Here is a 12,162-nt window from a genome sequence, read left to right on the forward strand (position 1 = left end):
GGTTCAATCAGTAATTAATCATAATTACAAAAATCAACAGGTGAAAGTAAAAAATATCACCTAATAATTGTGTGTGTGTACTTAAAGTATTTCATAAGATCACAGAATTTGGTAGTGAGATAATTTCACTAAAAAGGATATTACTTACCCAGTTTTAGACTTACTTGGCTAACAGAAACAATTTCAGTACATTCACACTCACCTTCCAAACGCATTAAATAATGATACTATTTCTTGTCGCGTTAGATGGAATTCATAGCTAGGCCCGCTTTCGGGCATATTTGCTATCAGTTTCTCAGAAAACAAAATCTTCAGAGCAGTACCCAAACCCTGAATCTATTACAGAAATAAGAAAAAAAGAAAAATCAGAAAATTCTTTGTGCAGAGAATAAATGAAAACTAAGATTGAACTAGATTTGCTTACCTGAAGCTTTCCCCATAGTCGGCATTTAAAACAACCAACACAATCCATGATTCTTGAAATATTTCTAAAATGCAGTCGAAAGTCCTCCTAAAAACAATTTAACGAGATTTTTATTAAGCTGTAGCATCTAGTCAAACGCTAAGTATTTTCTGAGGGCCTTCTATGTGCCTAGCACTGTGCAAGGGATCCTAGAGGGCACCAAAAAAGAGGAAGAGAATTAAAATCCACAGTCACTGAGCAGCACGTCCTACATATACAACTTCATTTCATCTTCACTGCAAATCCGAAAGTAGGTGTTATTATAATCTATACCTAATGAATTAATAACACAAGGTTCAGAGAGGTTAGGCTGCCTAAATTCCCGTATGCAGTGAAGAGCAAACTTAGACCCCAGGACTGCCTGACTCAAAAACTAAACTACCTAGTTGTGGTCCATATATACAATGGAATATTACTCAGCTATCAGAAAGAACGAGTTCTCAACATTTGCTGCAGCATGGACGGCACTGGAGGAGATAATGCTAAGTGAAATAAGTCAAGCAGAGAAAGACAACTATCATATGATTTCTCTCATCTATGGAACATAAGAACTGGGAAGATCGGTAGGGGAAGAAAGGGATAAAGAAAGAGGGGGTAATCAGAAGGGGGAATGAAACATGAGAGACTATGGACTATGAGAAACAAACTGAGGACCTCAGAGGGGAGGGGGGTGGGGGAATGGGATAGGCTGGTGATGGGTAGTAAGGAGGGCACGTATTGCATGGAGCACTGGGTGTTATATGCAGCTAATGAATCATCGAGCTTTACATCGGAAACCGGGGATGTACTGTATGGTGACTAACATAATATAATAAAAAATCATTAAGAAATGCAAAAAAACAAACAAAAAAAAAAAAAACAAAACCTAAACTATCTGCAAATATACACAAAGGTAACTGAGCTGAGGTGTTCCGTTTTATGTGATTGTTGTTGTTGTATGTGATTATGAAGTACATGTGAATATCAGAGGAAGGGAGACAGGGGTAGGGTGGCATCATTCACCAAAAAAGAAAAAAAAGGGAAAGAAAGAAGGAGAGAGGGGGCGGGAGAGAGGGAGGGAGAAATTTCAAAATATGGCTTCATATTAAAGTCCTGCTTTAATCCTGGTATTAATTAGGAAAACAATCAGATATTTTATTATTATTAATACTATTTTATAATATCTTTTATTTTTAAATATATTTATAATTAACATTATCATACATAAATATACAGAGTATAGTGAACATCCATGTACACTCTACCAATCTTGAGAAAGAAACCATTACAAGTACCACAAAGCCCTCTATGTATCCCTCCAAAGTCCTATATCCTACCCTCTATAATTATCCTGAATTTGGTGTTTATTCCTTTTTTTTAATACTTTCAACATATATATATTTATGAACACTAAGGTAATATGTTGTTTATAATTGGACAAAATGAATCCAGCTCATCCAAAACTGGTATATCCTTCAGGGATAAGTAAAAAAAGGGAAGTCAAGGACACGCCCTTCTTTTACTCCAGTGGAAATTATGAATTGATCTGCCAAGTGACTCCCTCTGTCCTGGACTTACACTGAGATCCCAAGCTTATAGTGTCTAAGCAGGAAACCAGACATACATTCATTCATTCATTCATTCCAGAGAGAGCATGCAAGCAGGGGTGGGGGAAGGAGCAGAGGGGGAAGCGGAGGGAGGGGGAAAGAAACGCAAGCAGACTCTGTGCTGAGAGTGGAGCCCCATGTGGGCTGCATCCCATGACCCTGAGATCATGGCCTGAGCTGAAACCAACAGTCAAAAGTTCAACATCTGAATGAACCACCCCGGTGCCCCTTGACGTACATTTCTGATTGAAATCCATTTTACCAATCAGCCTACAATTTGAGGAGCATGTAGTGTTTCTCTCTCTCTCTTCTTTTCTTTTAATGTGATAAACCACATACTGGGCTCAACCAGAAGAGAAAAGGACCAAAGATCTAAAAATGGGAATAAATCAGCAAAGATTGGTACCCACTATTCAAAGTAGACCTCTATTCATTTTGGGGATAGTTCTTCCCCAGATGCTTTATTCAGCCTGAGACTCTGAAACAGCTGCATTATATAAATGATTTTTAATGGATCCCAGATCTTGTGTCTTTATTAATACAAATTTTGTATTAATATAAAGCCCATATCATTAATATTAATTATTACCATATGTTAACAATATTCTACAACTTGTGTTTCTGTACCTTTGGACTGAGTTCAGTAAGAGGTCATTTGAATTTTAAACCAACTTTTAAGAATATTTACCAAGTAAAATTACTCTAAGTAAATTTTGGTGATTTAAAGCTTCCAAAACTTGTGTTTCAACCCTAAAGAAAAAAAATCACACTTTTAACAATAATAACAGCATAGTAAAGTTACTCTCAAGTAGATGTTCCCATCCTATGAGGTGCTGAGCTCTGGAGGATTTAACAGTTACTATATGGGCCTAAAAAATCCGTTATGTGGACAAGCACTGCGTACAGACAGAATAAATAAGCCACAGGTAGGCACTATAAATTTCCAAATGAATATAAATATTATGATCAATAAAACACAACTTTTATTGACAAAGTGTTATAAATGCATAGTGGCCTTTCGGCGATTATACATTTTCACAATCAATAGATACTAAAAATACTACTGTCGCGGGGGTAAGCCTTGAATGTTTTTGACTTTAGAGACTCTCACACCTATAAAGGTTGGAAGCTTCTGTGCTAAAAGACTGTGCTTGCTTTTGTAGACATTGTCTAAATCAGTATTTGGATATGTTCGTTAATGCAAACACTTGAATGTGGCAGCTCTTGAGTAAATCTTTGGCGTACACAGAGAGTGAGCGTGGTTGCTTACGACAGCCAAAATAACACTGCAAAATCAAAACCACGTACAAGTGCGTAAACTGACTTAACATGCAGAGCTAAATTCATAAGCTAGACGTTTGCTAGATCAGGACAGGAGAAATATTGTGACCTCCACAGGTACCAATGTCCAATAACCTAAATATACCCCAAAGTTACCTCAGATTAGAAAAATTTATGACCCTTAAAATAACCAGAACCTAAATCACTTATAAATTCTCCTGTTTAGGTATACAGCTTTTAGGCCAATACTTAGAATTATGGTCAGTGGGTAGAATGATCGAACATGCTGCCGTTATCTACTGTAATTTACATTAGTGAAACCAACTGCCCAGAAAACAATTCTCACCCAATCCTTAAATGTTCTAGAAGCCTTCAAGTGAGAGCCTACTCTACCTGGGACACTACACAATTCTTCCATACAGTCCTCCATTTCTAACCACATGCCGATAGAGTATAAAGCAGACAAGATGAGATTTTTTTTTTTTTTAAGATTTTATTTATTTATTTGACAGAGATAGAGACAGCCAGCGAGAGAGGGAACACAAGCAGGGGGAGTGGGAGAGGAAGAAGCAGGCTCCTAGCGGAGGAGCCCGATGTGGGGCTTGATCCCGGAACGCCAGGATCACGCCCTGAGCCAAAGGCAGACGCTTAACTGCTGTGCCACCCAGGCGCCCCAGACAAGATGAGATTTTTAAATGAACTTATATACACCTGAAACTAGCGTCACATTCTATGTTAATTATAAAAAAAATAAAACTCAGGGCGCCTGACTGGCTCAGTCGGAAGAGCGTGTGACTCTTGATCTCAGGGTCATGAGTTTGAGCCCCACCTTGGTGGTAGTGGTTACTTAAAATAAAAATAAAAAAAAATAAAATTTAAAAATATTTATAAATAAATAAAAAAATAAAATCCATGCTAGTGTTCAAATCTATGATGTTCACCATAAACTACTATTTCTTAAGATGGTAAATCTCTGATATTAACAAGTTTTACTTCTTATTATAGAAGAATTAAGAAAATTTATCTGTTAAACTCCATAGCACATCAGAGTTGAGTGTTTCAGTTTTGATAAAATTAAAACATTATGAGCAATATTTCTAATCTGCACAATATAAAAAGAGTTGATGCCAAAACGCTTTCCAATAAACCAGCAAGTGTACTAAAAATAAGGAAGAGAGTGAAAATAGTAGGGAAAAAAAAGTCTTATTACAGTGTCTTCCCCCTCACTTCCAAGTTCCTGGAAGCTGCTGGGAGGTTATATAAGCGCCGAAGTATGTATTTCTAGCAAGAATGTTTTCAGTAGGAGGTAGATGGGGGATCAAAAATAACTATTATTTAGCAGCAAAAAATCAGTGCAAGAAGTATTGTTTGCAAACTGCATAAAATCAGGTTCTTTCCTTACAGAAAGAAACAAAGAATACAAAACAGAGGAATGCTGTCATAAATACTCTGAAGAAATCAGCTCAAGCCCAGCGCTCCTGACAGCTACCTGCCTTTACTTACTGAGAGCTTTGTAACAGAGAACAGTAAGATAATTTTACTTGAGTGCCCAGATCGACTAGAAATCTACGGAGGGTAGGAGCTGTCCCTTCCTGTAATGACAAGAATCCTATTTTGCACATAGTGAGTGTTTAGTAAGTCTTCCTAGTAATATTTTATATTTGTAGGATTTTGATGCAAATATACACAAAGATGGTCTTGTATGAGCTTATACCTCTAGAAAGAGACAAGACAAAAACCAGTCCCCGTTTTGCAGGGCATCACATCTTCTCTTCTGCCGGCCTCCCTAAATACCTTTCATTCCCAATGAATTAGATGACTGACAAACCTTGGGCCCTGTCCCCTAAAGGGAACTCTTTATCCAAAACCATTTTCGGAATTCTCCTCAGCAATACTGCCATTCATGCTCTAGACCCCTTTCCTTTAATTTATAACTTTGTTTTGAGACCATCAATGTGAAAGCCATCTGTAAAGTGTGCAGTGACAGGCTGTGTTACTTTGAACACAGCACAAACTAGATCTTCAGTTGGCCTGCCTTTGGACCTCCTTTTCTGGGGTAAAAGATTGATTATGACTCTGCCTTTTCTTGTAATTTCCTAATATAGAATAAGATTTATTGTTAACTATAATAGCTAAATCGTGGAAGGAGCCAAGATGCCCTTCAACAGATGACTGGATTAAGAAGTTGTGGTCCATATATACAATGGAATATTACTCAGCTATCAGAAAGAACGAGTTCTCAACATTTGCTACAACATGGACAGCACTGGAGGAGATAATGCTAAGTGAAATAAGTCAAGCAGAGAAAGACAACTATCATATGATTTCTCTCATCTATGGAACATAAGAACTAGGAAGATCGGTAGGGGAAGAAAGGGATAAAGAAAGGGGGGTAATCAGAAGGGGGAATGAAGCATGAGAGACTATGGACTATGAGAAACAAACTGAGGGCCTCAGAGGGGAGGGGGGTGGGGGAATGGGATAGGCTGGTGATGGGTAGTAAGGAGGGCACGTATTGCATGGTGCACTGGGTGTTATACGCAACTAATGAATCATCGAGCCTTACATCGGAAACCGGGGATGTACTGTATGGTGACTAACATAATATAATAAAAAATCATTAAAAAAAAAAAAAGATTTATTGTTAACTATAAAAACATGGGCTTATATTCATACCTGCATAAGAGTTTGAATCTAAAACTTAAGTTAAAGTATGAAATGATTACCTTCAGTTTGTTTGCTTCTTTTTTATCCCCAGCAAAAAAGGAATTCTCATCAAAATGCAAAGGAAATGACCTGTACGTTAAATAGAGAAGACTCATTTTCAGGTATTATAAAATATCAAGAGTCCTGCTAAGATAACATTTTGGTTGGAGATGAATTACATAATACAAAGAGCAAAAGATCTAGTAAAATCAGCACTCTGTTGCCCCAAAATGAAGTCTTATCCTCAAATCTAAAACAACTGCATAAAACAGAAGTTTGGCCCCAAACCCAGTATGTTCGACCACATATGAAAATAATGCAGGTATCAAATACTACAAGAATGACTCTTAAAACTAAACACTTGTGCCATTTAGTACCTAAGTCAAAACAAAACCAAAACTCAATGCTAAACGACCTATAAGCAAAATTAGCTTTTAATTATTATTTTTTTAAATAATTTTCCTTTCTCGGGGCGCCTGGGTGGCTCAGTCGGTGAAGTGTCTGCCTTCAGCCCAGGCCATGATCTCACGGTCCTGGGATCGAGCCCCATGTGGGGCTTCCTGCTCAGCGGGGAGCCTGCTTCTCCCTCTCCCTCTGCTCAGGCTCTCCCTCTCTCTAATATAAATAAGTAAAATCTTTAAAAAAAGTTTTTTTCCTTTCTCTGAACTGAATATTTAAGAATTGAACTTTGGTAACACTTGTCACTCTTCTATTAAGTTGCACAAGTCATCAAATGTAACTTACTTGATTTCATGAAGTATTTCCAGAAGTAGCATTTTGTTTTCTGCATCGTGAACTTTATTTCCAGTGAAGAGCTGAAAATCTGGGCGCTCAAAGAACGGTACCACTTTAGATAAAGCCCTTAATTCTATTAAGTAGAGAAAATACAAGTTCTTAAGCCTTCTTGGACCCTCTCCTTCCGTCAAAATCCCATCAAATCGCTGCTGAAATTCTGTAATGTTGTGTCCCCATTTCTTTTCCAACCAAGTTTCTGAGAGGAAAGAAGAATTAAATATTAAAATCTGAATTTTAAAATTAAGTTTGTTTACTTATTACATTGGGTTATTTATGCCTACAGAAGCTAGTTTCATTGTATATTTGAAAATACAGAACAATGAAAGCTGCTTTTCATAATTTAGCTTTTAATGGTTCTACATTAATATGTTATCTTCTACAACCCATCCTTAGAAGGAAAATAAATTCACTATTTACTGAGAAGTATGATTTCACAGAAATCAAATTTCTGGGGGCGCCTGGGTGGCGCAGTCGTTAAGTGTCTGCCTTCAGCTCAGGGCGTGATCCCGGCGTTATGGGATCGAGCCCCACATCAGGCTCCTCTGCCGGGAGCCTGCTTCTTCCTCCCCACTCCCCCTGCTTGTTCCCTCTCTCGCTGGCTGTCTCTCTGTCAAATAAATAAATAAAATCTTTAAAAAAAAAAAGAAAAGAAATCAAATTTCTGAATATAAACATATTTATAAAACCAAAATATGCAATTTAAAAATGACTACCTGAAATTACTGAGAGAGTCTGAAGCCCTATTTAAAACTAAAGTTACTGTATTTTGTTCCTGAGCCATAGAGACACTTGAAATCCCAAAAGAAATAGGTTACTGATGAAAATCAACCATGGTCTTTTTCTGCAACAGCATTTTTAAAGCATAAAGAGCAGCAGAAAATACTTTTACCCATTAAACTCCAGGCCTGAAGTTGGCACACAAGTAAAAGGGTTTTAATACAGTAAAAATATCTAATGGATAACAAACTGTACCATTAGGAGAGATTTTAACTCCCACAACAAAACAAAAGACTATTTCTGAAGAGATGTGCACAATTTTGAGCAGCTTCTTAAAAGCAAGTAAACAGAGGTAAGATCAGGCTGAAAATGTCCTTATAATACCTACAGTTTCTACATTCCTGATCACTGCCATTTAAGAATGAATTTTTACGGCCTAACATTCAATAGGGTCAACTTTTTCCCACTAAGGTAAGTACCAAAAATTTTAAGGATATCTGAAAATAACATGGTAAAATAAATAAAAGTGAATGTCACGTACCTTGTAGAAGATATCGTGCACTCAAATGCACATTAATGCTTGCATGCAGGCCAGAGATAAGTCTGTAGAATGCTCTTTTTTCTACGCAGAGGCCTAAAAATAGTAATTTGGTGATAGAAATTTTATATGTGAAATGTAGCATTTTTAAAATAATTTCATATGTCTTTAAAGATGAGAAAAATTTTTAACATTTAAATTTGTTTAAAAGTTTCCAATTACCTTCTAGCCAACTGTAAAAAGTGTTCTCTGAAATAAAAAGAAAAAGAAGTCACAAAGTTGTAAAAATGCCAAAATGTAAGTTTTTCAATATATAAAAGCAATTTGTGCCAAAAGGTGATTTAAAAATTAACAAAAGGTCCAAATTTTATTTGCAATTTATCCAAATGAAGGAGAGAAGTTCTTGGTATGGATTCAATTAAATACCATTCTCTTGCTCAGTCTGTAGAAGGTTTCAGCATTGCCTTCGGTAGCCCCGGTCTCATAACTTTCCAGATAAAATATTTCATGTGTGGTCAGAACACAGAATTTAAATAATAAGTCAATGCAAGGAAAACTACTTAGCCTTGAAAACAGGTGATGCTATGAAAATTAAGAATTCATTATATGCTTTTCTAAATTTTTTAGAAGATTTTATAAATGCACACATAAGCAGGGGGAGTGGCAGGCAGAGGGAGGGGGAGAGGCAGGCTCCCCACCAAGCAGAGAGCCTGATGTGGGGCTCAATTCCCAGGATCCTGGGTTCATGACCCGAGCCGAAGGCAGACGCCTAACCGACTGAGCCATGCAGGTGCCCCTGTGCTTTTCCAAATTTTTAAAGTAAATAAAAATTATAAAATAGAATTGGTGGTGTATTACTTGCATATCGCTCATGGTATTTCCTGCCATTCAACAGTTCAAAGGAGCAATACAAGGAAATATTACAAAACCAAATACCATTTACATTCTATGACCCAATAACATCACTGTTCATATACTTAGACCTGGTAATTCTGCTTTTAGAATTATGTTCTAGGCATGCCTGGGTGGCTCAGTCATAGAATTATGTTCTAAAGAAATAATTCAAATGGTGGAGGGGTCAATAATTTGTACAATGATGATTATGTTATACATAATTGTTAAAAACTGAAATAATCAAAATGTACAATAATGCCTAAGTTAACATGATAGGATATTATATAGCTAGGTAACATGGTAGAATAATATAAAACTATTTAAAATGGTAAGAATGTGGAACATGACAATACATGAATTATTATTTGAAATAACATGAAAAGCATAGAAATAATTTTCATAACTACGCAAAGATTCTACGTATGCATTTAGTAGAGATGGCAAACATTGTACTACATAGTTCTTTTGACTAAAGTTGCTTATGGTAATATTAAAAACGAACTAAACAAGCATAAAAGTCATAAAAGGAATGACGAAGAGAATACACAATAAATTAGACTATCTAAAAACTTAAAACATCTGTTTGTCAGAAAACCTCACGAGCAAAAGTAAAAGGCAAATAGCCAAGTAGGTAGAACGTATGTTACAAATACAACAAAGGGATAATATTCTTTTTTTTTTTTTTAGAGATTTTATTTATTTTTTAGAGCGCCCGCCCGCATGAGTGGGGGGAAAGGGCAGGAGAAGGAGAGGGAGAAACAGACTCCCCACTGAGCGAAGAGCCTGACTAGGTGCTCAATCCCAAGAGCCTTAGATCGTGACCTGAGCCAAAGTCAACCGCTTAACTGACTGAGCCAGCCAGGTGCCCCAAGGGATAATATTCTAAATATATAAAAAGTTCATAAACTGAATAAAAGTGCTTTAGTGCCCATGTAAAGTGGGCAAATAACAGAACTAGAGAATCCACAAAGGAAAAACCACAAATAGTAAGAACACAAAAATTACTCCGTTTCACTAGCAATAAAAAATGCAAATTACAACCATAGAGATACCACTTTTAACAGTAAAGATAAAACTATGACAATACTTAATGCTGACAAGGGTCAGGTAAAACTAGGTGGCACACTGATTGGAAGGGATATAAATTCGTACACCCTTTCAACGACAAAATGCAATCTGGTCCTATGTATCAGGAGCCTAAAAGGTCCATAACCTTTGATCCAGTAAACCCATTTCTAGAAATCTAGACTGTGACGGATAAAATTCATATGTTGAAATCTAAGCCCCCAGGAGATGGTATTTGGAGGTGGAGGCCCTGGGAGGTGAGTAGGTTTAGATGAGGTCATGAGGGTAGGGTCCCCGTAATGGGATTAGTGTCTTTGTAGGCGGATGAGGAGACCAGAGCTCTTCCTTGGCCACGGAAGACACAGTGAAAAGGCGGGCTATCTGCAAGCCAGAAGACAGCCCTTAGAAGAATCAAGTCTGCCAGGGGCACTCTGATCTTGTACTTCCCAGCCTCCAGACCGTGGGAAAACAAACGTCTCATTAAGCCACCCAGTGGATGGTATTTTGTGAGAGCAGCCTGAGCCAAGACATAGGCGAAGGAATCGAGCAGACATGGGAATAATAATATACACAACTCTAAATATACCTAGTATGAAAATACCCATATGTAAATAATCATAATTATCAAAATGTTGGGACACCGGGGTGGCTCAGTCGGTTAGCGTCTGCCTTCGGCTCGGGTCATGATCCCAGGGGCCTGGGATGGAATCCCACATCGGGCTCCTTGCTCAGTGGGGAGCCTGCTTCTCCCTCTGCCTGCTGCTCCCCCTGCTTGTGCGTGCTCTCTCTCTCTCTCTCTCTCTCTGACAAATAAATAAATAATTTCAATTCCAACTGTGCTACTTACAAGTCATACATGACTTAGCTGAGTTGCTAAACCTCTCTGGCACTCATTTTCCTTGTCTATGAAATGGAAATAAAAGTAATAGCTCATAAGAATGTTGGAAGGATTAAATGAAATCATACTTGTAAATTGCTTAGAAGAGTGCCGGCACGTAGCCGGTACTTAGCCATTACCATTACCAATTGTTTTCAGGTTGTGGGATTACAAAGGATTTGTCTCCTTATAAAAGCCTTCAGAGTTGGGGCACCTGGGTTGTCCTGTTGGTTACACTCAACTATCGGTTTCAGCTCAGATCTGACCTCAGGGTCATGAGACTGAACGCCATGTCAGGCTCCACGCTCAGTGCAAAGTCTACTCTTTTAAGACTCTTTCTCCCTTTCCCTCTCACTTCCCCCTGCGGGTGCAAACTCTCTCTCTCTCAAATAAATAATTAAAAAAAAACCTTCAGAATTTTGGGGGTTTTTTTTGTGTGTGTTTTTTTCAAGTTTGGGACCATGAATCAGGGCGAATGGGAGTGTAATATTACTTGGGACCCAGCCTTCCGATGAAATTTTCGGTTCTGTTCCTGAAGCAGCCATCCTCAACTTGACATGGTTGTGATAATCACCTAATATGATAGCTGTCAGGGGTAACTCTTCCAAATTTGACCAAAATGAAAAATTGTAAATATACTCATAAACAAGATAATTTCTCTAAGGACAGCCTTCACAAGTTAACAATCTTTTCTCTGACAATGAGAGACAGGATGAGGTCTTTAAATAGTATTGAAACACTGAAATATCCTCTAATGTAGATAGGAATGCCCAAGGTAGAATAAAATCTCTCAAAACTGAAAATTATAGGATCACTCCTAACTAACAAAATACGAGGCATCTTTGGAAGAATAATCTTATGCTGAAGAATTTCTCTTCCAAATAGGACAATTCTGATTCAGTATTTTACTCTGCTATTATTATTACTATAATATAAAGTATAATTAAAAAAAAGCAATGTTATCACACATTGGTATTCTGTTATTTAGACAGAATACAAAAGCAATTTGTAAAACTAATGTTCAGAAGACAAAATTTTGAAGGAGAGGAAAGGGATACGTCACATTTTAGCAATTTCATCTACCTGGACTAAAGCTAAGTACTGCTTTGTCTTTTCATATGGTTAAACACATGGCCTTAAGAAGAAGAAAAATCATTTCAGGGCACCTGGGTGGCTTAGTTGGTTAAGTGTCTACTTTCAGCTCAGGTCATGATCTCAGGGTCCTGGGATTGAGCCCCAC

At 37.4% G+C, this 12,162-nt stretch overlaps 1 protein-coding gene across 2 annotated transcripts in view; it reads right to left on the bottom strand.

The window, feature by feature from the left end:
* Positions 1–12,162, bottom strand: part of ERO1A (endoplasmic reticulum oxidoreductase 1 alpha) — a 48,127-nt gene that overhangs the window by 4,452 nt on the left and 31,513 nt on the right. For both annotated transcript variants that reach the window (XM_040641839.1, XM_008701616.2), the window contains exons 10-15: positions 8,309–8,335; positions 8,090–8,182; positions 6,781–7,027; positions 6,057–6,126; positions 425–511; positions 203–336 (exon numbers count right to left, since the gene is read on the bottom strand). In XM_040641839.1, the coding sequence (XP_040497773.1) occupies positions 203–336; positions 425–511; positions 6,057–6,126; positions 6,781–7,027; positions 8,090–8,182; positions 8,309–8,335 (658 nt within the window). The remainder of the gene's footprint in view (positions 1–202; positions 337–424; positions 512–6,056; positions 6,127–6,780; positions 7,028–8,089; positions 8,183–8,308; positions 8,336–12,162) is intronic.

This window comes from Ursus maritimus, unplaced genomic scaffold (assembly GCF_017311325.1).
Source record: "Ursus maritimus isolate PB19 unplaced genomic scaffold, ASM1731132v1 scaffold_25, whole genome shotgun sequence".
Classification (NCBI taxonomy): domain Eukaryota; kingdom Metazoa; phylum Chordata; class Mammalia; order Carnivora; family Ursidae; genus Ursus; species Ursus maritimus.